The sequence below is a fragment of the Gymnodraco acuticeps genome, unplaced genomic scaffold (genome assembly GCF_902827175.1).
Source record: "Gymnodraco acuticeps unplaced genomic scaffold, fGymAcu1.1, whole genome shotgun sequence".
NCBI lineage: Eukaryota > Metazoa > Chordata > Actinopteri > Perciformes > Bathydraconidae > Gymnodraco > Gymnodraco acuticeps.
Genome location: NW_022991428.1, coordinates 33,932 through 61,281, shown reverse-complemented (window position 1 = coordinate 61,281; position 27,350 = coordinate 33,932). Strand labels below are relative to the sequence as shown.

General features: G+C 40.7%; 1 protein-coding gene across 1 annotated transcript in view; it reads left to right on the top strand.

Moving 5' to 3' along the window:
* The first annotated feature begins 7,528 nt into the window (after positions 1 to 7,528).
* The window catches only part of LOC117532483 (carbonic anhydrase-related protein 10), a 40,240-nt gene continuing 20,418 nt past the window's right edge, over positions 7,529 to 27,350 (top strand). Inside the window, exons 1-2 of the mRNA XM_034195832.1 lie at positions 7,529 to 7,714; positions 16,460 to 16,555. Of these exons, the coding sequence (XP_034051723.1) occupies positions 7,541 to 7,714; positions 16,460 to 16,555 (270 nt within the window). The 5' untranslated portion in view covers positions 7,529 to 7,540. The remainder of the gene's footprint in view (positions 7,715 to 16,459; positions 16,556 to 27,350) is intronic.

Sequence of the window (27,350 nt, the reverse complement as noted above, 5' to 3'; positions counted from 1 at the left end):
TAGACACATGGTGATGATGATGAAGATTTGGATTTGATGAGGAGATGGGATGAAGAGGAGGTGTGATGAGGTCTTGTTAAGTGTGGCTGCAGCTCAGTGATTGGCTGCTGGAGACTGAGGTGAATGTAATGGGTTAAAGAGAACGCCTGTGATGAGCTGATTATATGGGTGTATATACACCCATTCTTCCTGAAAGAACTTGCGCTGAGCTTCATATTGACTCTGCAAACACTTCCTCACTCAGTGAGTTTCTCCCTTCTTTCCCAATATCAGAATGATCTTTATTGACATTTCACTCGGGTACAATGACGATGGATATTTGTTTGCATTTAAGCAGATTGGCACCATTAAAAGTGAATTAGCTAAATGAGTCAGGAGTACACAGTGCAACACCTGAGCACTGAAGCACACTGATTCTTAAGTGACAAAGATATACAAAGTATATTGTTCTGTGGTTTTCAATCCTTTTTATGCACATTTATCTGTCACACTTGATCAACTGTTGTCTTTTGAAAAATGATAATCTTTACAGCGAAAAAGCAGTCTTTAGGGCACAAACATTGAATCCTGGTGGACCAGCACATTCCTAACACCATTTCATTTACATCTGAACAGCTCTTTCACAATTCATAGTCATTTGTCATCTTCTCTATTGTTTTTATTTAAATGTATTCTTGCACAAATTCTTTTTATTTTGTAATAGTTTTACAATAGTTTTTCATAATATTTCTCAATTCTTTCAACATCTTCTCTCATTTCCAATGTTAATCTACTTGATTCAGATGTATCACAGCCTCTTGGGAATGCACAGTCCTTATGTATTTGTACCGGAGAGTCAGGGAGAAGTACACTCAGCGCTGAAGATGTAAATACACACTGGCTGTAATAATGACTTCAGTGCAGATTGCAGAGTAATGAGGATGCAGATTGGAGTATAGTGCCTTTGCTTATGTTACAGCCTCTCCAGTGCACTGACTCGTCTGGTAATTGTTGTATTTATGTATTCTTCAAGTCTGACTCCCCCCTGCTGGCTGAACAGGGTTTAATGTAATCTCTTTCAACCCCACCTTGTACATTCACTTAAAATATGAATCATTCTAACCTTTCCATTCTCATCAGTCAGAGATCCTGTGCTCCTGCAGAGCTTTGAAGTGTTGTTTTACCATATTTTGAAGTTTTGATCTAAGGCTAAATACATGCAGCTCGTTATTGTCGCCCTGTATCTCAGCAGAGTCTCCTCCCTGATGTTCATCCTGTTGTTGTTGGGAGAACATCACTTCACGTATCCATCCTGGGAGATCAAAGAAAGAGCTGCTCTTTACTGGACATGACCTCTGTGTCTAGCTTTCACTGTAAGACGAACACCATTACTCCCCTCTCCTCTGTCATTCAAACAAGTGCCACCCAACCCCCCTCGCCTCCAGCCATTTACCCTGAAACGGCAGATATTGGCTGCAGCAGCCAGTGGAGCTGATCTTCTCTTTTCAGAGCTTCATAATTGTGCTGCATGGCATAAGTGGAACTATTTTCCAAACTGTTGTATTTGCTCTGTTTTGATCCAAACGAGGCCCCTACCTGTTGTCTAGAACAACGATGGGGATAGATCATGTTTCACTGTACAGTATTACATTTAAAATTCTGTTCTTGTTTATCTTATTCTATTTTACATGTATAGAATCCTGCATTTACTTGGTCACTGACAACATTCTCTGCAACATTTAGCTTATTGTGTTTTATTTGACATGTATATAGTTCACTTCATCCGCATCTTGCTCATGGTCTTCCAACATAATCTGCACTATTTGATCCTACCTTTTTATTGTTTTGATGTTGCATTGTTGGAGAAGCCTGGGACTTCAGAGTCTTGTTTCCATATCTACACTGTTGCTATTGTGCATATGACAATAAAACTTTTGAATCTTTGAATCATCGTGCTGGACCTCACTGATGCTATAGATACGAGCAAATCCCTGCAGGAAGCCTGAAAGACAGTAGAGACCGTGATCTCAAAACATTCTTTCACATGTCTAACACAACCTACAGTGTATCCAAGTTTACCTGACAAGTCTGTGAGAAACACAGAGGAAGTAGTGTGATGTTATTTGACCTAAAAGTGTATCTGGATGTATCTCTCATCCAAAAGCCTTCCTCAGTTCTCACTGGGGAATCGCTGTCCATCAATCTTTCACAGTGGTTCATAAACAGTGGTTTCTTTATTGTCTTTTACCAAATCCATGTGTGACAGAGCATTACATAAGTGCATGAGACAAGTCAAACTGGTAAATAAATCAGAGGGATTTTACTTTATTATAACCTGATTTCTGAATTATTGGCATGAAGTTGGACAATTCACTTTCCTCTATGGACACTTAAATTGCATGTGTGCCGTTACAGTGAACTATATATATAGACATTTCATTCATTGGGATAAACCCCTTGAGATGCACCATCTTGTTTTCAAGGGGGTTTTTCAAGTAGTGATGTGTCTCACTGATGTCCAGTGGTCTCCAGTCAGTGAATACTTTATTTACTTACCACTTTCTCTGCCTTACCACTGCCATGCAAAACATGGTAAACACCATGAAATGACAGGAGGAAGTGTGGGTCTCATTTGGTTGTGGCTGGTCAAAGTTTCCAGATTAAAGTGTTACGGCCCGTCCACACAGTGGCGTGCGTTGAAGCTTGCCGGCGGGTGTGTCTGAAACTCGACCAACAACCAATCACATGAATCTCCCGCCCCTGACAAACAAGCAGTGGTTTGATTGGCTAGAATTTGTACTGGCATATGATTCGATTGGCTGACGCTTCTGCCGAGGCGTCAAAAGTTGAACATTGCTCAACTTTTGCAGCGAGCCACGCCAGCAAAGCTCCGCGTCGCTTCACACAATGCAGTTCGGCGAAAAGTGACGTCACCCCATTCAAAGTGAATGGTGAAGCTTTCAACGCACGCCGCTGTGTGGACGGGCCGTTAAAGTGTAGACAGCCCTTATATATGTAATATTATATTTCCGTACAGCAAACTGTCTCATGGTGGAGGTCAGGTGGATGGGATAACAAAGTGACTTGGAGACTGCATTGGGAGATGACTGCTAACCAAGCACAATGATTTCCTAACCTTAAAGCTGCATTAATAATTCATATTTATTTCTAAAGGTCACACAGTCTGACATATGAAGTTGTTCTATCAACCATGTGTCCTGTTTAAAGAGCCAGAAGAGAGAGCAACACTCTTCACTTCACAGTGAGTTATCCTTCTGTCCACATGATGCACTCTGCTTCTAGCTCTGCTTTAGTCTCCACCCACTCATTCACCTTGACCAATCACATGTGGCTCATATGGTTTGTTTAGTGTGCAATTTGGAGGTTTAGAGTACTGTTGTAGCGTTATGTTATTTCCGACATTCTGGAGATGTGCTTTTCCCAGAGCTCAAAGATGCATTACAAGAAAATATAAGGAAATCAAATATATAATAAAACAGTCCTGAGCTAAGTAGAAGAAGGGGGTGGGGTTGAGGATTATAAATTGAAAACAAGAGAGAACAGGTGAGTTTGTAGGGCTTTTTTTGAAGGTTGTGAGAGAGCTGGCATTGTGTGGCTGCAGAAATAGTTTTAGTAGAGTACTTCAGCGTAAAAGTGAAACCGGAGGTCATGGGGGTTGAGGATCCAAGTGAGACAATGTAGGTGATGAAGAACAGAGGACCAAGTACAGAGCTCTGGGGGACACCATACGTGAAGGCTATGGATTTGCAGTTGTTGGTGGAGATGAATTGATGACAGTTGGAGAGATTTAAACCAGGTGAGGTTATACTGGTTATGCCAATTGACGACTGAGGACTGCATGATTTAATAAATATAATAATAATAATAATGTGTTTTATTTATAGAGCGCTTTTCTGGAAACTAAAAAATACGTGTAAACTTCTCGAATATTCATTTGTTGGTGTCTTTGCACTGCTGCATATTATGGCTTGTATGTGTTTTTTATTGCTGAACATTCCTCATTTTCTAATGTTTCTCCTCACTTCTACCTCATGAATAATAGCCGGGGTCTTGGGGGAGAAACTGGCCTTTCCAGGGTTCTCTCCTCACTGTCGACCTCCTTTCCCTCTTTACCTTTCCTCTTTCGACACGTCTCTCCCTCTGCTCCACATACTTATCTCTTTTTTCCATCGCTCTTTTTAACTCTATTTCTCCTTTGAAATCATTGATTTTTCAGAGCTTCTATAAAATATTTACAATGTGTGGGCAGACTTCTCTCTGTGGGAATTTAGAGGAGGGGGTGGGTGGGGGTGATCATTGTGAGAGCGTGTGGTGAAATGAATAGGAGTGGGAGAGGAGGGAAAGCTAAGGGAGTGTGAGAGGAGAGGAGAGACAGAGTCAGATAAGAGCAATGGAAGTCCAGTCCAGTCGTGGCATGAATATCAATACTTCCTTTGAAACAACTCCACATCATAAATAAACAAACCGAGCTTCAGATAAAGATCGTTATTCAAGGATTTTGTAAAACCGCCTTTCCCCTAAACACTCACAACATATCGATTGTCAGATGATTCTGATGATTCCAACACCTTCTCATCCTACCTGTCCTCTCTGTTTCCTCTCTGTCTGATGAAGAGTTGTTACACTTTTCTTCTTCCTGCGCAGATTGCTGCCTAATTAAATAAAACCCCAAGGACTGTTCCTGTAGGAGTTCTGTGATTACACGAGCTTTAGCAAAAACTCATATTCTGAATCTGTCAAAACTGTGAGACAGCAGCATCTCCTTATTATTTAAACCAACGCTCATGTAGCTGAAGAGACTTCCTCACTTGGTTTTAAAGCTCTTACTACCATATGATTCACTGCTCCATCAACCTGAAAACTGATGACAGAGATACTCCAATAGCATTCATTAATATTGGTTCCGAAACGTTTTAAATCATAGTTGTTCAATATTTCACAAAATAGTAAACATCCTTTTATGTGGCAAACATTTGTGTGAGATCTTGTTTTTGACAAGAAATAAGCCTACAGTAAAAATGTCTGAGCAATTTGTTTGTGTTCCAACAAACCCGTTTACCAACAAATTATTAACAGGTAGAAAGTTTGGTTATTATTGTTTTTGTTTTTTGTTTTCAGTCTTTTTATTTAATGATAGTGTACAATAATCGATGCCATTTCATTTACATTGTAATATCACAGTACACTCTCTACGCTCCCCACTCCCTCCCTCCACCCGCACATGCCCACACAGGCAAAACCAAAAAATGCTTATCAAGATAACTTAAACAACAGAGCCATGAAAAGAAACATCAATCAATCAATGTTTATTTATATAGCCCAATATCACAAATGTTACATTTGTCTCAGTGGACTTCACAGTGTGTACAGAATATCAGTATGACAATACGACACCCTCTGTCCTTAGACCCTCACATCGTACAAGGAAACACTTCCAGAGAAAACCCACAGTTTAAAGGGAAAAATGGGAGAAACCTCAGGGAGAGCAACAGAGGAGGGATCCCTCTCCCAGGACGGACAGACGTGCAATAGATGCCGTGTGTAAATTGAAGAGATAGATCAAATGTTTGGAAATGCGTGTGTCTATAATAACAAAACATAGAAAGGAAAATAAAAACCCCAAACAATTATTATTATTGTTTTTTAAAATATCAAATCATTGCGACTTAGGCATGGTTTAAAATGTTATGGTGATTTTCAGGCTGCAGTTCTGTTCGTCCAGTATCATAAAGCTGTGTTTGTTGTTGAGTTAGTGTGTCTCATAACTGTAAGTGTTTATCAGTGTATTGGTTAGCTACGTTAGCTAGCTAGCTTAGAGCAGAACATTGTTAAAATAACCCAATAAAACATACATTTTAGGAAAGTTTCCAACAACATTGACAGTAGGCCAACCACATTATCCCACAAAGCGCTCTGGTCCCAGCTGTGTGCGTCACTTTTTAGTGTCCCCTGGTCTCCCAGCTGTGTGCGTCACTTTTTAGTGTCCCCTGGTCTCCCAGCTGTGTGCGTCACTTTTTAGTGTCCCCTGGTCTCCCAGCTGTGTGTGTCACTGTTTAGTGTCCCCTGGTCTCCCAGCTGTGTGCGTCACTTTTTAGTGTCCCCTGGTCTCCCAGCTGTGTGCGTCACTGTTTAGTGTCCCCTGGTCTCCCAGCTGTGTGCGTCACTTTTTAGTGTCCCCTGGTCTCCCAGCTGTGTGCGTCACTCTTTAGTGTCCCCTGGTCTCCCAGCTGTGTGCGTCACTGTTTAGTGTCCCCTGGTCTCCCAGCTGTGTGCGTCACTTTTTAGTGTCCCCTGGTCTCCCAGCTGTGTGCGTCACTGTTTAGTGTCCCCTGGTCTCCCAGCTGTGTGCGTCACTCTTTAGTGTCCCCTGGTCTCCCAGCTGTGTGCGTCACTCTTTAGTGTCCCCTGGTCTCCCAGCTGTGTGCATCACTTTTAGTGTCCCCTGGTCTCCCAGCTGTGTGCGTCACCGTTTAGTGTCCCCTGGTCTCCCAGCTGTGTGCGTCACTCTTTAGTGTCCCCTGGTCTCCCAGCTGTGTGCGTCACTGTTTAGTGTCCCCTGGTCTCCCAGCTGTGTGCGTCACTCTTTAGTGTCCCCTGGTCTCCATTGTGTTTTGAATGTCTTGCAGCGTTTGGTTTCTGCAGCTTTCATTAAACTCTGCGCATGTTTCTTCAAGTTGGTGAATGTTTTCCAAAAGCTGCATGTGTTGTCAGGTTGTGGAGAAGTTTCTTCATTTTCATGTGTTTTTGCACATTTGAGTTTTTATATTTGCATCCTTTTTGTAACTGCAGAGCGTTTGTCCTAATGGGAATGTTTTGAACCGTTGTAGAGCGTTTGCACCTGTCGGCCCCCGTAGAGACGGACCTCATGCTTTATTGCATTGAAAGCTTTAAGTATAAAAAAGGAAGAGTTGATTAAGCTGGCAGAGCTTCATTTTATTATATTTTTCTTTACTTTTTTGTCATGAAGTATTGGTAACTATTATGCTGCATATGTTTGTGCTTGTGGGAGAGTCCAACTTCAGACTCATCATTAACCTGGAGATGAAATCTGGAAGAAGAAATCAAAAGTCCATTCTGTTAAAAACTGGAGAAAAAACCGATGAATGAGCAATATAAGGGATCCTATTTAAGTGTAGCACACTCAACATATGCTAGAGCCTTTAAAGAATACTGTGTTACAGACGGACTAGAGTCAGTTTGAAACAAAATGACTGACTCAACTCGGCCACTGTTACACAGACTGTACAGTTACCCTTAACTCTCTGTCTGTTGGTCAGTAAAACATCATGTGAGACCCGGTAGCAGTCTGTGTGCTACTTGAGTTAAACAAACACAGTGAGTTAACGTACCTTCCTGTGAATGTGCTGCGTTTCCTGTCACATGGCCTCATGTTTGCTCTTTCATAAATATTTGTCTTGGACTGTAAGGTTTTATAAAGAAGTGTTTGTTCATATGTGTTTCTCCTGATTCTGATTAAATATGTGTATATTCTCGTATGATCAATGTCTCCTCCTCTCTTCTTGTGCAGGTGGGAGGGACGATGTACAACACGGGCCGCCACGTCTCTCTGCGATTGGACAAGGAGCATCTGGTGAACATCTCCGGGGGCCCGATGACGTACAGCCATCGTCTGGAAGAGATCCGGCTACACTTTGGCAGCGAGGACGGCCAGGGTTCTGAACACCTGCTGAACGGACAGGGCTTCTCCGGAGAGGTGAGCCTCACACCTGCAGTAACACACACTGTGGTCAGACCTCATGGATCCTTTGATGGAACATTTGACTCCTTATGAGATCTGCAGAGAACCATGTGACGCTCTGAAGGAGTTTTCACAAGATCTGCATCAGCGCTTTCAGCAGGAACTAACTTGTCTTGGAGATGACAGTTAAACATTCAACTCTCACACACACACACACATGATGGTGGCTGAACACACACTCTGCCATTTTAAATGTTGACGAGTAGAACAATTAGCTTCCCCGGCTTTGATTGTTCCAACAGAATCATGAGTCACCATTACATGAATAACCAATTTGTGTGTCAACAAAGTAATTGCAGTCTTGACAGGCAAATGTATTATAATTAATGCTAATCATTTATTCCCCCTCGGTCTGAGAGCTGATATTCATATCATAATAAAACAAATGTTTACTGTGCTTTGGGGTGAATAGAGCTGTAACACAAGCCTGCAAGACACACACACACACACACACTCCAGTGTGTTGAGGCTCCCTCAGGGGTTTTATTTTGTATTCCTCCCTTGCCTTCACGGATGTGCTGTTTGCAGGTTAACCCTGTGTTGGAGCAGAGGAGCTCTGAAGATTAGCAGCTGAGATTGGAAATGTGATGTCACACTGTTGCTGCATTGCACTCTGCATCCCTCAGGCAGCAGGAGGGAAAGGTCGTGGAGTCATTTCCACAGGGGGGGTGTATGTCTTTAACTGTAGACTGAAAACTTAAATCCAGGCGGGGAATATAATGAAGTACATTTACTCAATGGTTGTACTTACGTGATACTTGAGGTACTTGGCTCCTTTTGTTTTGCAGCTTCAGTTACTTTATAAATGTATTGTTTTGCATAGAAACACAAGAGGTGATGTCTGATATTTTTTATCTTACGAGAACATTCAATGAATCAATTGAGAGATTATTCATTGGAAGCTTCAAACAGTTAAGTGATTTTCTAATTTACTTTATTGTATTTCGTTTTAGGGTGTATTTTTTATTTATTTAATATATATAAGACAAAAAACAGAAGACAGGACATCTTTATATAGGTACTTTGCCCTGGGTTCGGCCTCTCAGGCTGTTACAGCCTGACCGCAGCCTGACCGAAATCTCTTTGGTCAAAGTGTTTAGGAAAACTCCTGAAATAAATATGTCCATTTACAGGTAACTATTTGCCATATTGAAATGACCTAATGCCAATACATTTTCTTCATTTCCATTTCTAATCAAATAAAAAAAACGTTGCAGTCTTTATAGTTTATTTTTTATATTTTTTAGTTTACAATTAAATATCCATAGATGCACCAACATTCTGTATCAATTATTGGAGTATAATAATAATATGGCAAAGACTGACACAATGTATTATGTTCGGTTTCCGCACAATTATAAATTGATGGACTGACAGTATTTGCTTTCTTTATTGTAAAATGCCTTGTCTTTTATGCTGCTGCAACAAAAACTATTTCCCAAATTGGGATCAATAAAGTACCATCTTATCTTATCTCATCTTACCTTACCTTTAGAGGAAACACTGTCTCCACAGACAGGTGAGTCTCTGAGCTGATGAGCCTCAGGAAAGGCTGAAAGGTGGGACACGCTGTTCTTTTTAACATCCAATTCCCTTCTGCCTGTTCCTCCTCACTGAAACCACTGTTTCTGAGTGAAACGGCAACGAGAAAACATCCCCCTCCTCCCCCGCCGACTCCCCCGATAGCCCTCCCCCACCTCTCTGAGGCTTCAAGGTCCAATAAGATGCTTCATAATGAAAAGGCTGAATATCTCCCTCTTCCTCCGCCCCCGCCTGCTGATGAGCGGTGGCTCTGCCTGTCCTTGAAACGTGAACAAAGAGAAACATATTACAACTTTTGTAAGCAAAGTATCCTGATGAAACAGCAGCCTGTGGGGGGAGGGGGGGGGGGGGATTAGCTCTCCAACGCGCACATCTTCAATTCACCCTTTCCTACATCTTGTGTCATGCTGTGGTGTGTGTGTGTGTGTGTGTGTGTGTGTGTGTGTGTGTGTGTGTGTGTGTGTGTGTGTGTGGGTGTGCGTGTGCGTGGGTGGGTGTGTGTGTGTGTGTGTGTGGGTGTGGGTGGGTGTGTGTGTGTGTGTCACTCCCCTTGCCACCATAGTAACAGATCAAAATGCATATTTTAAAATACAGCCATCAAACTAAATAAATCACACACATTGACATTACAAACACACACACATGCAGACATATCACATGCACACATATCACATGCACACATATCACATGCACACATATCACATTAAGCGCGCCTCAGGGGAAGAATAATAAGTCAGCATCAAAACAGACTTTGTTGGATGAAGCAGTGCATTGATGTTATCCAATACACACCTCCATTGGTATTCATATGATTTATTATCCGTCCCTGACATATAGGTAGAAGTGCTCACACAATCACATCGTCATGGCAACATGAGATCTCTACACAGGCACATGGAACAGACGGATGTTCTTATCAGTTGAGCGTATGCAGTTGAAGGAAGTCTGTGATATATGTTTAACATTTAGAGGTATTAACTCATCCTCATGATCAGTGATCATCACAACTCTCCTCTCTCTCTCCCGCTGTGTGTCCAAGCTGACGCCTTTCACTTCTCAGATCAGTTTGAAATGTGGCTAATGATTGCTGATCGGAATCACGGCCAAACTAACGACCCACTTTGAATGAATCCTGAATAAGAATCACCCTTTATATGTAAAGGAACACATATGGTCAAAGCAATGCTTTATAGTAATTCAAGGTAAGGTTGCCACAATTAATTCCACGACGTAGAAAAAATACGGACATTTTCCTTCAAAGAATTTGTGAAACAAACCAAACAAAATGTGCACAGGCTGCAAAAAGCCGCTGTTAAGCTAACCAAATGGACAAGTCACTAAATGCAGAGAGCGGACCCAAAGCAAAGCCCCCCCCCCACTGTGGGGAGGCAGGAGACCTGGCAGTGAAGCAGTAAATAGAGCTGCAGCTACTTCTCAGTCTAATCTGAAAATGAAACACCTTGGTCTTCTAATAAGTGCTAAAATATTCCAGATATCATTCCTTATTCCTTATTCACTCCTTCAGCGGGTTGTTTTTATGCACTGATAAAACCACATCGAGTTATCCTCTGATTATACAGTCTGATCCTCCGACCCCTATACAATCTGATCAACTTCTAACACCAACGTGTTTTATTTTAATTTTGGTTCATTAAAGGACATCACAGTAAGCTGACTTCAACACGTAGATAATCAACACGTTGTTCTCCCTGAGCCACATTTAGAGCTCATCATGATGAAACCACATGATTATGGACAAAAATACATGTAAATGATGCAATACAAATAAAATACAAATGATATAGTGTGAAAAGATTCACACATTAGACAGATTTCCACACATTTCAAATCCCACCAATCACATGAATCCCTATTCAAACAAGGAAAGCTAATATCACAGAATATTGGTCACAGAGCTTTAGATGTGTTTTGTTTCCCATAATTACCATTCATCTTTAATAAAGTGCACGTTTTTTCAAAGCGATGTCGAGTGCTAATTGTGGCACGGTTGAAATCACATCAGAACATCTCTGTACGTCCTGGAGTGAACAAACATGCTGGAATAAACGAATGAAGAACTCGTGTTCTGATTATGATCATTCCAAATGTAACATGTCTGAGCATTAGCACAGAGCTCTGACCAGCAACACATAAAGAGCCAGGTGTCTCTATCACAGTGTGGTGTGGGGGGGAGCAGGCCTGGCCCGTTTGTTTATGGATCTACGCTCCAGTTCATCTGAAGGGGGGGGTGGAGATGAAGAGCATCATTTCCAGCCCAGCGCATTTAAAGCCCCTCTCCCCGTTAGCGCTGAACGCTATCGACTTGCTGTCTTCCTATTTCCCTGCCCACCCGGGCCAGGCCAGCCATCATGCCATAAAGAGGCTGTCATGACCCCCCCCCCTCCCACACACACAGTCCAGAGTGAGAAAAGTGACCCTTTCTTATCCCATGCAGTGTTGTCCTAAAGCCAGTGTGAGAAACGTGGTGCTGCCCAAAGATCAGCATCACAGTGAAGAGCCATTAGTGTGGCTTTAGACCTCCACCTCACGTCACTGGAAACTCAAACTTTGACTTGTACTTTATCAACAGATGTCACAAAGCTGTGTTAGGTTAGTTGAAAGCAATAATATTAAGTTTAAATAAAAAATATTAGGTTCAACTTAATATTACTGCGTTCAACTAACCTAATTGACCATAATGATGTCTATTCATTTGACTTCAGATATATCTGAAGTCAAATGAATAGACATCAGGGTTGGGATGGTTACCTTAAAAATGTATTCTGGTACAATTACTTAAACCTATCAAAATCAATAATCAGTAATGTAACCTGATCACTTTCCTTAATTTTGAATCACCTAAATATCAAAGTCAATGCAAATAACTAAAAGAGAAAATTAATTAGCAATAAAATATTGTTTACTTCAGTGTATTATGTAAGACTTAAAAATAAAGAAGTCTTACATAATACAGGCCTTTATACGTTACAAGAGCAATGTTTACACCAACGCTGAAACACATGAGCACACTCCAGTTTGAAAAAGCATTTTGGATCCCTGGTTGGAAAAGAAGTGGATTTTGAAACCCTTTCCTGATGGACAGCTGTTATCTGCTAAATGAGTCTGCCTTTTGTTGAATCGTTTCTTTGTGTTCTACGTACTGCTGATCCCGAAGTGCAGCCTTCATTAGATTTGATAAGCAAACTCTGAAGAGCATTCCATCAGTGGTTTCTCCTTCCACTGTTCTGCATCTCGTCCTTCTTTCACACAGCTTAGGAGGGAAATACAAATAAAAAGTGGAGCTAAGGTTTGGAACTTAGCTAGCCCGTGCTAACATGACCCAAAGTATGATTGGTATGCAGCAGATCATATTCATTCCAATGGCAAGTAGGAACAAATACATTTGGTAACATTAATAATCAAATGTATGGCTCTGTCTATCTACTGGAGCAGAGTTCAGACATCATTATTTTATTGTATACATAAATGGTTTTTTCCTACAGTAACATGTCAAAATATTTGTGAAAATGTCACAAAATGCAGGTGTTTTACACATCGGTTCATTTATTTAACCAAAGCCATTCATGGAGCATCAGACACTGCATATAGATAAAGGCATGTCTCACAATGAGTCGTGGAGCTCTGAGCGATATATTACTCGAGTCTTTTTAGGATACTTATAAATAAGCATTAAATGTTCTCTTAAATAAACAGATGGAAGCTTTTACATGGTTTTCATCAAATGAATCTTAAGAGCAGTTAGTACGTTTAGCCTAGTTATTGCAAACGTTATTTAGTTTTGTCAGTGAGTCCCTTTAACTGTATATATATGTTCTATCCCAGTTATGCACTGCTGATCCAGCTACTGCCGCAGCCTGCCATTGGATGTGATAAGTAGATTCTACAGAGCATTCTGATTAGATGAAGTGCGATTGGACCCAGACCCTAATTTGTAGTAACTGTAATATCTGTCACACCCTATTATATAACTGTATCTCTGTCTTCATGCAGTCTGCTCAGAGTGTTAGTGTAGCCTCAGATGGGTGGAGGTGTGTGTGTGTGTGTGTGTGTGTGTGTGTGTGTGTGTGTGTGTGTGTGTGTGTGTGTGTGTGTGTGTGTGTGTGTGTGTGTGTGTGTGTGTGTGTGTGTGTGTGTGTGTGTGTGTGTGTGATGAACGATGTGCTGCTGCAGGCCTCTGTTTCATCTCTTCCTGGAGCTAATTACCACCTCTATTTTCTCCATCTTCTGTTCTGCATCTCGTCCTTCTTTCTTCTCCATTTGGCAGACACTCATTTTATTATGGCCCACTCTAGCCTTGTATTGCCCACTAGCAGCTAACTTTGTGCAATGTGTCATAGAGGGAGTGTGGATGAGTTACATTGGCTGCCTCTGACGCTCTCACCTAAAAATCTAATCAGATCAGCGCGGGGCTCTAATCACTTCCTCTCTCGCCTTGATTGCATTTATAGACGTTCTGTCGCTCTGTGCTTCCCCAATCGAGCTTTTCATAATTACTCTCCTCTTACATTTGTTTATGTATATCCTTCAGTACAGTGCATGCCAAGCCCTTTGCCGATGAGTGAAGATGAGGCACTTATGGATGCAGGGAGAGAAAGCGTGAGAGCCTTTGGGAAACATCTGAAATCATTACCAGCCCTTTGTGCTTGAAGTACAGTATTTACTGCCTTCATATTCAGTCAGTGTCGACAGCATGGGTTATCAAAACATGTTATATGACAATAACCTTAAACTATAATCATGTTTGTTTTAAAGAACCTCCCTCTGGAGGGAACACATATATTCTTCATGACCATGGTTGGGATTGAAATAAAATGTCCCCCCCCCCACCGGTCCGCACATATTAATCCACATGATCCGTATGATTTAGGGATGTGCATCTCCATCACTGAGGCCGATGCGATGCGCATCTCGATACGTTGCCACGATACGATACATTAACGATACATTTGAAACACCAGGCGATGCGATACGATGCGATTCACCCCTGTTGCGATACAGTTCGATACGATTTGATTCAACATTATGTGATTTGGTGCGATACGATGCGATTCAACACGATGCAAAAACAATGATACTTCAATATGGTATGACAGAGGATTTTTGTTTTATTCCTTATATGCAGCAAATCATACATTAACAAAAAAGTGCTTTACATATTTGGTACCGCACATCCCATCATGCCGTTTATTTTTTTTACCTTTAAAAGCTCTCCAGAGTACAATTGTATAACACCTCACAGTTAAACAATGTAAGGATGCATTGCTCATGATTAACAATGTGCAAATAACAGCTACCATAGTGCAATGCCCATACAGCTGCCAGCCTGATGTGCTTAACACTCATTCATAGGCTAACTCACCAGTGAGCAGAAAGCAGTGGGTTCTATATGAACAATAAAGAATACAAATAACCTTTCACAAACAGGTATTTCATAACTGCTTACAGTGAGGAATACATTTAAACTATTATTGGCCGTCACAGGCTGCTGTAAACTAAACACCACTCTCTCTGACAGAACACCTCACTGAGTGATTTAACTCGTATGTCTAACTTTCATGTTTCTCTTTTCAGCCGCAGACCCCATGTCGACTCTTTATGTGCGTCGCTAAGTTCCTCGTACTACTTGTGTACTTTAAAGCGGCTCGGCATCGTTAACAATTTGCGAGCGATTTTTCAAGTTGACCGTCTGTAGTATATAGTGCCGCGCACATATACCATCAGGACGTTACTGATGGGGTGCGGCTGCGGAGTGATACTGTGTGTATGCAAGCCCGCATCTAGGACGGATCTATGTATCATGGCTGTAGACCTGTTAAGTAATAAAGATACCTCATACAAAGGTCTACGGATACCTTATTACTCTCCATGACCTGCGGTCAACTATATAGCATAAAGGACTATTACACCGTCTTTCTTGAACAATCCGAAGTGTTGCCAAACGTTTGATTTGTAGGTATTTTCGGTGCGCTGTGTTTCTCTTTCTCCTCAACTTCCGTGTGTGTTGATAACTGAGACTCTCGGCCTCCGTAGTGGCAAAGCAAATATCAAAGATCGTCTCTGCTGAGCGTTGACAAGATGAGGGGATTTTATATGAATGAATCGGTTTTTTACCGATGCAAAGACGCTACGCAATCGATGCATCGCGAGTTCAACCCGGTTCAACCCAAACTGTAGCCGATGTGCACTCTTTCAACCGGTGCACTCGCATCTTGAACGTTTATGCCGGTGCACCGATGCGAATCGGTGAATCTTAACATCTCTAGTATGATTGTATGAAAAGAGTTTAAAATAAATACAAATGTCTTTATTATAAACTTGTGAGGCCTTAAACTATCATGTGTATATCACCATTCAAAGTTTAAGAAACACTGTGAGACTTTATTTGATAAGTAACGTTCATATTTCTACTTTTGATTATTATACTGATGAACGTACAAAACAAAGCACTTTGGCAAGTTACCACATAAGTTCCAAAATGCTTAATAAGCACCGTAACTTTCATGATATGCATTCCTCGGTCACGATCGGTTGTGAATGTTGTGTCACGTTAAATGTGTTAAATCTTCCTCCCTTTCCTGTTGATCTACTATTCCAGGTGTCAAATGTCCACACAAATATAAAATACTTCAAAAATGCATATGTACAGATTCCTCTTGCTGGCTTTGAGCTACATGTACTCTTTGTCAAAACAGCCTTTAAAAGCTAGGTTCCTCTTTCAGCCGTTTCCAGCGTCATGAAAGGCTGAGTGTTACAGCGGAGGATGAATCTGCCTCAGTGAGACATGTTGCTCATGCTGTGAGAGCAGGCTGGCCTTGGATCCACCGATGAAAGTATCCTCGCTTCTTTATGTCCCTCTTATTATTTCTGTCCACATCTGCTCCGAGTACACAAATGTTCGGCTCACCACCTCCTTCCATTAGTGTCTCCGTGAATCCACAGGAGACTTCTGATCCTGTATTGATTTTTCCTTTTAAATCATCTGACATGATGTCGCAGAGGGGAAAGATTATGTGAATGAGATAATATAGATTCCCTACATAGAACTCCAAGGTTTCCACTATTCTGTACTCACTGTGGGGGTCAACTTGTGCCCACCATCAAAATGTTGTTGATGATTTGACTTTCCTCATGTTCCAGGTTCAACTGATCCACTACAACCATGAGCTGTACACAAATTACACAGAAGCTGCTAAAAGCCCCAATGGACTGGTCATCGTGTCAATATTCATGAAGGTAAGTCTCATGTGTTTACAGCTGCCTTTCATTTTCTCTTTTGACATGTCATGACCCATCATTTGCAATGGATTTGAGCTTGGAGTTTTCAACACTCGCTGACCTAATTAAGTGGTGGAAAATATTTCTTAGCGTTACTAATGAAATGCCTCTTTCCATGATTAGGCTATTATCCTATTCGAGTTCAGAAATCCTTGTTTTATTATTTACATAAATCGTTTTTTCCTACTGTAACATGTCAAAAATATTTCTGACGGAGAAGTTACACATTTCACAATAGTGCAGGTGCTTCACACATCAGTACATGTATGTAACCAAACTAATTCATGGGGTGTCAGACAATCAATCATAGAGCTCTGATTGATTGATTGAGTCTTTTTAGGTTACTTTAACTTTTTGCTTTTTAACATTAATCATAAAAGAAACTAGTACGTTTCAGCTTAGTTGTTTTAAAACAATATGTTATTTGTTTTGGCTTTGAGATCACTAAGAGCATGTGGAGCTTCTTGTGCTTGGTGCTGAGACAAGTCTCACAAAGAAATGTGAAATAGCTACGTTGGTCCACAGGGCAACAAGTATGTTCACAAATAACCCTCTCAAGACGTGAAATGGATACAATATGTTTTCCTGTTCATTTCTAATGATCAGTGTCCATGTCACGTGATTGTAAACTTTACAAGCGTAAGAATGTTTTTTGTCACCGGACATTTTGACCGGCAGGTTTTTAATTTATCGGTTTTTAATCAATTTTACCAGCTAAAAACCGGCCAACGGAAACCCTGATCTGCAGTACTGATCAACGAAAAAACACCAGTTTGTCCTTGTTAATTACACAACATTAATTGTTTTAAATTGTGTACAATGCTTTTGTGTTTTACCGTTTCGATTCTGAGAGACACATTTCTTCTTCTTGAGAGGGTTATTTGTGAATATACTACGTTTTGCCCTGTGGACCAACGTAGCTATTTCACATTTTGTTGTGAGACTGGGTTGGCTGAGACGAGGACTGGGGTTGATTCATTTGAAAACAAATAGCCCACAGGATCACTAAAATGCAAAGCCGCTACACTGAAACATTTACTTTCATTAAATGTATTATGTCAACGCATGTCACATAACTGTTTTTTTGTTGTTGAAAGCAATAGTATTAAGTTGAACCTAATATATTTTATTTTAACTTAATATTATTGCTTTCAACTAACCTAATACAGTTATGTGAAATCTGTTGACATATTTAATCAAAGTCAACGTTTCAGTTTTTTCCGTGTATTTGCTCAATCCAATAATAATCCACCTAGTCCTACAACAAGCAGGCAGAAACACTTTGAACGTTGTGGAGGGATTTCTTTGAATAAAACCCAGAAGTTCCATCCTATGTCCTATGATGTCCTGTATAGATTTAGTGGTGATTTTGAATATTTGTTCAGGATTTCAAGTATCAACCAGTGTTCTAGTTCATGTTGGGTTTTAGTTGATAATACTTTGTACGATCTCTGTTTACCTCTAAGAGACAAGGTAGTGTTTGCCCGTCAGGAATCAACTATAATCCCTGCAGTCCCCCCCCTCCTCCTCACTCTCCCGCTCCCTGGGTGTCTTCACATGAAATCTTCTAAATGTTAAACTCAAGAACCCACAAATCCCAAACAATTAATATTCCAATTATCCTGCAGAGCCAAACAATGTGCTTGGCTCCTTGTCAGCGGTGGCAGTGCCCCCACCCTCTTTGTTGTGTGTGAGAGGTCTCCATCTTCAGTGAGAGGCTCAGGGATCAGAGAAGCAGCCGACATCCTCAGCGCTCTGAGTGCCAAGTTCAGCTGCTAACTGCTAATTAGCTCTCCAATGTCAATGGGACCATCATATCGTAGAGACAGAAAAGGCTGACCTGGGTCAACCCCCCCCAGCAGCAGGAGTGTGTGGGAGGTGTGTGAAGAGCTGTAGGTGTGGTTGGTGAATTAACAGCCTGAATAAGTAGTTACTCTGCTTGCAAAGACATCATTTTAATATTACAACACTAACCAAGTATTTCCATCAATGAGCACAATGGAGAAGTGAAGTCAGTTAATTTCAGTGTCTGTTGTTGGAGAAAGTCATTCATTTTTGGACAGTTGGAAGTCTTTACCAGACATGCACCTGTTAAGCCCGGCAGCCCCCGCCTGAGACAGGTCTCAGGGCTTCTTAACATTTAAAAACCTATTATTGTGTCAAACCCACTTAACGGGAAGAAACTCAGCTACCTGACGATACGCACCATTTTTACCGAAACAAAACACAAGTCTCACAAGAAGCATCTAAATGAGTCCTGAGCGGAACAATTCTAACGCACTTAGCACAGAACTCACGGTAGAAATACTTTATTACTTATCGGATCAGCACAAACAAGATATCAGCTATATAGCTGAGATTCCACAGATTCTAGGGGTATTACTATCATCACTGTGCGATCAAAACAAACACAGACATCACACGACGTAGTTTTACGGAGCAAAAACGGGACATTGTCTTATCTTTGCTGTTGTTCTGATCAAAAGTTGGTTAATCCAATGTGTCTGTGTCACTTTGAAAGGATTACTGATAATCCATCGTCATATTTATGGCAAACACTGAGTTTTCATATAAAGCTATTATGAGAGCTTCCGGTTTTGGGCATTCTGGCTGCGCATCACTCTATTCACCAATGGGTAATGTTTAGATGGATTTAGGAACTTCCCCTCGATTATATTGGCTCTAACGGTTAAAAAGAGACGTCAATCATCAAAATCGACTGATGGGTTCCAGAGATATGGAAAATCCACCCAAATGACCCCAGAAGTGTTTTTCTTTTTTCTAAATCTCTCTAAAAAGGTCAAATGTCACTTGTTTTGCATCAATCTTGATACAGGGTACTTATTATATGTTGTACTTTGGATTCCTAAAGCTTTTAGTTTACTATCCCATCATTCAAGGGTGGTTTGCACTGTAAGTAATGTTTTATTTTTGGACGGACACCATAATTTACATTTTACCATGTTCAATCTGCATTTACTTTCAAATAAAAAGCATCTATATTGATTCTGACTTCTTTACATCCAACTCACAGGTTTATCATTGCTTTGAGAAAAAAGATTATTAATTTAACACTTTTAGAAGTTATGGTCTTTTGTTCTGGGAATGTCACTTTCGAGCCTGAGGCCTGAAAAACAGGCTCAGGGGTTAACAGGTTAAACTCATACTGAATCATCACAACAGAAAATTAGAAACTGAACTTTTCTGGTTGTTTGATAAAAATCCAAAGGTAAAAGCCAGTGAAAAGCCTTCATGGAGAGAATTCAATTACAACTCACAACAACTGCTGTCGAAATCATTTGAACTATCTGAAAGCAGTTAGAGATTCCAGTGTTCCATGTTGGAACATTGAGGTTCTCCCTAAAAGAAAATATTATGTTGTGAAAATAATGTGAGGAACGAGCAGCGTGTTGTAGAATCCTAAAGCATTTCCCCTGTAAATAACTTCCTGTCCTTGACCAAAGATTCCTTTTGCTGATAGCCTCTATGTCCAGAAACGTTACATTATTAATTGTATTAAAAGAATGTATAACAGTTCTGATTACAGATTTATTTTGGAGAAAGTATGATCTTTTTTGGCTATGCAGATGACTATAAAGACTTTGCTGCCAAATAAAGGAAGTCAGATTCATGGATCCATTTAGTGGGAAGCTGTACATGTTGAGCTCAGTGATTGGATGTTCTGTAGCAGCATGCACCTCACGAGCCATAGTTAACTCCTTAACTGGTGTGTTCATGGACACTTGTATCTTACAAGCCTGTTTATACAGTATGTGGTGTTGAGTATAGAGAGAGCTCCACCCTACATTGTCTATTCAGAATGTAATGTACTTCCAGAACCAGAGACTCAAAAAGCTGCTACCACTGTCCTAAAGGAGGGGTGCCCAGAGCAGGGGATCCATACAACTAGGGATGCTCCGATCGATCGGTTACCGATCGAGATCGGCCGATACTCACTCTCTACCGATCGATCGGTGCTCTCTAAACATGCCGATCGCGAAAGCCGATCGCATGACGTAAAATACATGACACTTTTCTCTGTGTGCGGCAAAACAAGCTCGCCAAAATGGCTTCTCCGGTCTGGCATTATTTTAAGGTGTCCGAAAAAGACAGTAAAATAGCGGTATGCAACGTGTGTGAAGCAGAAATCCTGCAGCTCCGCCCGCCGGACCGGTAAACGCAGCGAAACACACACACAGGGAGAACCAGACCGCAGTTCATTTCCTCATATTCCAAACGAGAAATTACGGTAGCAAATCACCCGGTTCTTTACGACCAGAACTATTAACGGGATACAAACCGGAGGAAGCAGGCATGGAGGGAGGTGGCAGAGACAGTGGGTGAAACTGGTAGGTTTTCGCCTGTTTGGGGAGTTTATTTATATATATATATATATTGCTCGCAAAAAATCCCCGGGGTTTTTTGCTTTGTATGTCGGGGGCGGGAGATTCATGTGATTGGTTGTTGGTCGCGTTGCTCGCAAAAAATCCCCAAGCTTTCAGACACGCCCAGCTCCAAGATTTTCAAGATTTTTGAAAAGCTGCTGTGTGGACGTACCGTAAGAGTTACACCTTAGCTATTTTATCTACCTCTGGAACAAGCTAAACTAGTTATTATAAATATATGTATTCTTCATTGTCGGGTCACTATTACTGGATCAGTGAGCTGCATGAGATACTGACAGGCTGTCAGGAGAGAGAGAGTGGGGGGAGAGAGAGAGGGAGAGAGGAAAAGAGAGCGCTTCCGCTAATTTCTACCGTGTTATTATCCAAAGTGAATGTAAACTTGAATAATGTACATCATTTGAATGTAATAATTAAGTTGATTGTTGTTTGTGGAAGCTCCAGTGAATAAGCCCCATTAACTGAGTTTAAACATCACTTTAAATGGAAGATTTAAAGTGATGTTTAAATCTTCCATTTAGGCCCCGCCCACTCGATCGGATTGGCGATCGGTATCGGCCGATACTGATTCCGGCGATCGGCAATCGGCGATCGGCCCCGAAATTGGCGATCGGAGCCTCCCTACATACAACATAGTCACATTCATAATATCTGTTTTTAAAGTTCTACTACAGAAGCTTTAATCCTCAACATTTTCTAAATCCAAAATATTATTTATAAACGTCTGATACAGGCAGGGGGGTAAGGGGGTGAAAAGTTAGGACGACTCTAAGGGCCCGTGACTGACAGGGGTTAGGCGCCCCTGGATACAAGCTAAATATTTCTTGTTTTTACAAATGTAAATGTAGTGTAGTATCAACAGTCAGAAGTATTGACTCATTTGAGATACTTTACTTTATTTTAATGCAACTGTATACTTTGATGCCACTACATTTACCTGTCAACATTAGTTCAAGTTACTTAATACAAAGTATAATATAACATACATCTCTGTTTTAGAGCCCATATCATGCTGTGTGATCTACAGTTGTGTTTAAGCAGTTCTAATGCATGTGATCACTGACATGCAAAGGAACCCAACACAGCTTTAAGATTAAACCTTTGTAAGAGTTCTCCATTATACTAAAAAGGGTTTGAAACAATTTCCACTGAATACACATCCTTTTTGTTCTTTTCGCTAAATACTCCAGCACCACTTCCTAAAAAACACATCCAGAAGCAGTGAAGTGCAAGAAAACTTTTGTTAAAACCAGCGTGTTAAAAAATGTTGTTCACACACACCCTTTTCAGTGACTCATGCTTTCTTAGGCCTAGTCAGATTTCCGATGCCGCTGCTTTGACTCAGAGCCGTGCAGGAAGGGCCCGTTCTGGGCGTGGAGTCGTGAGACACCGTTAAGGACAGCAGTGGTGGTGCAGCTACGTGGGGCCAACGGAGAGGCCTTTTTTTAATTTTCAAGACAAATCCACTCACTGACTCATTAGAAAGTGCATTCATTTAAAGTAAGAACATGTGAATCTTCTAGAGGAGTGGTCAGAGGTGAGAGAAGTTTACTTGAGTAAAGTAGAAGTACCAGAGTGTAGGAATACTCTGTTACAAGTAAAACATCTTGCATTCAAAATGTTACTCAAGTAAAAGTAGAAAAGTATTCTCATCAAAATATAGTGAAAGTAGCGACAGTAAAAGTAGTCGTTGTGCAGATTGGTCCATTTCAGAATAATATATATGATATGTTTTATAATGATTGATCATGAAAGTGTTCTCAGAGCTGGTAAAGGTGCAGCTAGTCTGAATGACTTTGTATACTGCAGGGTAGCTTGTGGATTTACTCCAGGTGGAACTAAAGTCTGATTTAACACTTGATTAGATTTACCATCATTCATCCACATCTGTGAAGTAACTGAAGGGATTAAATACATGTAGTGGAGTACAGTGGCGAGCCGTGACTTGTATACCTAAGCCCTCTGACCCCCCCTTCCCTATAAAAAAAGAAAAAGAAAGAGTTATTACGTCACAGCGTATACTTCAGCGGAATATCAAAACAACGGCCCGGAGTAGAGTTGTCACGATACCAACATTTTGGTTTCGACACCAAGTCAAGAATTGCGATTCCGATTCTTTTTCGATACTTTTCTTTTATTATTTTCATGATCAATAAAATTGTAGTTTATCTGTTAAGTGTTTTCTTACAACATGGTCTCTTCTTTATACTTGAGTTTATGTGATTTCTTTGATAGTTAACTTTATATTTTATTAACATGTAATAGTAGGCTACAGTAATATAAATAATCATTGACAAAATGTACATTGCAGATGTTAGCCACATTGTTAGGTTAGCTAAAAAGATAGCCATATTAGACAGTTATCATTGCCATTAATTGCCTCGTCAAACTACTAAAACGTTCGTTTGTCACAAAATAAATTACACTAGTTTGACTTAGATTTGAGGTCATGGGCTTGAGCATGATGTAATTATGTTATCTATCACATTCGCTAACCTGTCTGTTTTTAAATTCTTTAAACAGCTCTGGATGCCGGTCGGCGAGGTGCTTAGCCAAGTCTGATGTGTTGGCTCCCTTGGTTTGCAGGGATCTAAAACATGTCTTACAGACAGGCCTCGTGGTGTCCGTATGCTTGCCCTCACTGTCAGAGATATAGCTCAAATACTTCCACATTTCGCTTCTGCCGTCTTTTTTGTCAACAAGCCGAGGCGCAGCGGCAGTTGCACTCCCACTTGCAGCCACTTGCACTCCCACTTGCAGCCACTTGCTCCCCGTTTTCTCACATGCTCTGGCAGCTAGCGCGTGCACGAGAGAGGGGAGGCACTTAGAGCGTGCTTGAGAGGGGAGGGACTGCAGGCACGGCTGCAGTGCAGGGAGTGGAAGCAGAGCGCTGAACACACACGGCTCTTATTAAAACGGCGCTTTCTCACCGGAGTACTTTTCCCCGTCATTCTTAAAGTACCGATACTAATGAAACGGAGGAATCGTAACGTTTTTAACGGCAGGGTATCGCGGTACCTTTCAAGTATCGGTACACCATGCAACACTAGCCCGGTGTTGCAGTATAACTTGAGTCATGACAACTGGCGACATTCTATTATTTTCGTCATAGGAATCCGGGGCGTGTACATTGAGGACCCATTGTTGATTTACCATGTCGATCGCCTCGTTTGTCATTTACGTTCATCTTTTGCTATATCTGCCTTCCTAAGATCACTTTGATGCACATTCAGTACTCGTATGTGAGGTTGTGGGTGAGAGGTGGATATCGTGACGCTTACAGGGAGGTATCAAACATTACAAAGTAGGTGACTGTGTGGATGCCTGTTCAAAATATTGCAAACTTGAATAAATCATTTAAATTATATATTTGTGTCCGACTTTCATTTGTACATCGTTCTTAATGTGATGTATAGTAGCTCTGATAGCTGTCCATACCTTCAGACAGCCTAAAAGTAAAACACAAGTTGTTTATTCACAGCCCGAACGCTCATCGTCATGACTGGATCACTCATGACAAGTTGTGATCAGCTCCGATTAAATTGTGATATAAATGCTGTAGCTATTGTTGGAGATTTGGAGGGATAACTGGTCCGCTTTTCAAATCTCCGCGCGTTCCTATGAAGCTGGTTATAATACAGGAAGGAATCCATAGCTACAAAGTAACCGTTAACAATAATCTACTTTAATGGCAATATGACAATGCAATACAATCATTACAATACAACATGATATATTACAGTTATATTGCAATGCTTAAGGAGTAATGCCGGCTTACTCCTGCTCTAGTCCGCATACTACAGAGCTACTTTCACCCGAGGGCAGCATGTGAAGAAGAGGCCGAACGCCAGGGATCCACCGGATATATACCAGAGTAATGAAGGAGGGGTTGGTGTTAGGTCAGCTGGTCATCTTTTCAGGTCATCTCATTGGGAGACGCACGCAGCAGGAAACGCAGCAGGAAACCAAACAGGCTCACTTTCCAACAAAAGGTCTCAAGGCCTGCATACCTACAACCTCCCCCACAGAGCCATAAAACCCTGTTTACTCCAACCAGCCCAGAATGTTTATAGCCATTTGTAGTCCTTACATTTATGAAAGGATAAAACAGAGAAATCAATATAAAACACAAACACAGGTATTGTCTGAACAGTATTCACTTAACTGCTACTATTGATAACCACCAGAGAAACCCAAGGGACCTCTCTTAACCTCACAAAACACTGCAGCTAGATCTAAGTTGAATGCAAATCAGGACATGCTCTCCCCCTTCCCCCATCTTCCTTTGTCCTCAAAAACACATGTCAACAGGCCCCAAATGCAGCTCACAGTTTTACCCAAATTATTCTCATTTTAAGCTTATCCATAGTTTGCTAACATGAATAAATACAAATATAACTCTACACTATTCTCCAGGGAGCACGTTTTTTTAATGAAATACCTGTATCCCTCTCATCACAACAAGACTCTACACTGTGCAGGAAAAACAATTACATACATGAAAATAACCTTGATGCATGGGAATGAAACACACAAACTATCTTCCGTGGCTATACTGATATGTCACAGTAACGGTAAACTACAGAAAAGTAAGTCCAGCGGGGCACACGTTGAATACATATAATACAGTAGTTCTATTATGCCTTTAAGCCTATACGTTTAACCCAAAAGAACCCGGACCCATTTCTACTTTTGGGGAAATTAAGGGGAACGTCATTTAGACTAAATAGACCACATTTCTGACAAGTAACCCCCCCTAGTGTCAAATATCTGAAATGTGACATATGTGTCACATTGGGCTTTAATGGTAAAGTAACTCTTATTTATAACTTCATTAATGAGGATGATGTTTTGGTTTACATTTGTTTGAACATACTTGAATTGAATAATAAAGAATATGTTAACTAAATATAATTGAATCAGCTAAATTAACTGAGCAGATCATAATCATATTTGTAATTGTGCATATATGTCACTCCGGGTTTACTGTGAATGTTTAGGGTTGATGTCCCGATGTGACATCAGTGTCACAGCAATATTTATGGCATTTGTTTCATATCAATTTCATCAATAAATGTTTCTACAACAGGTTATATGTAATCAGAATCAGAAAAGAGCCGAAGACAGCTTAATGTTTAACAAATGACATGTCATGTAAGCATTGTTATTCTTAAATGGCTTGAATGTTAACTTTAGCAACAAAAAACCTTTCCAAATGTAGCTAGTTCTGTCACATGTGTTAGCCTGGCACATGGACATCTTGGACATGTTGTTATGGGAACACAAAAGCAAATGACAAGGACCATGACCCACCAGACTGTTCAGGGTGTGTCACTTAGGGACTTCATGAGATAAAAAAGGCTAAAGCTGTATAAGGAACTTTCCAGAACATTTAAAGTTCATGTGACACCTGTGTCTAAGCAATTCTGTCTGCACCATGAGGACCCACTGATATAAAATGCTTAACTGTCTAAGTTGCAACCATGCACTTTTTTGGAGGGCTAAGCGCCAGCTTGACATATTTTTGGCTTCATTTATAGAAGGAAAGACAACAGTGATAGTTATGTTTCAGAATAACATTTATTGGAAATTGTTAGAACAATCTCACTGATCACCGGCTTGAGCTTCAATCTCAGGATCCATGTATTTGTGATCAAAAGTAGGCTAATATAAAAGTAGTGTAACTCATTACATTTCAGAGACAGTAATATTGTAATGTAACGTAGCCTATTACTTAAAAAAGACAGTAATAAGTAATGTACTGTATTACATTTTGGGAGTAACTTGCCCAACACTGCAGATGATCCAGTCATCTCGATGCTGCTTTCGGGCTGTAAATAAACAACTTGTGTTTTACTTTTAGGCTGTCTGAAGGTATGGACAGCTATCAGAGCTACTATACAGGTGACATTAAGAACAATGTACAAATGTTATATATGTATTCAACGTGTGCCCCACTGGACTTACGTTTCTGTGGTTGACCGTTACTGTGACATATCAGTATAGCCACGGAAGATTTATATCACAATTTAATCGGAGCTGATCACAACTTGTCATGAGTGATCCAGTCATCTCGATGAGCGTTCGGGCTGTGAATAAACAACTTGTGTTTTACTTTTAGGCTGTCTGAAGGTATGGACAGCTATCAGAGCTACTATACATCACATTAAGAACGATGTACAAATGAAAGTCGGACACAAATATATAATTTAAATGATTTATTCAAGTTTGCAATATTTTGAACAGGCATCCACACAGTCACCTACTTTGTAATGTTCGATACCTCCCTGTAAGCGTCACGATATCCACCTCTCACCCACAACCTCACATACGAGTACTGAATGTGCATC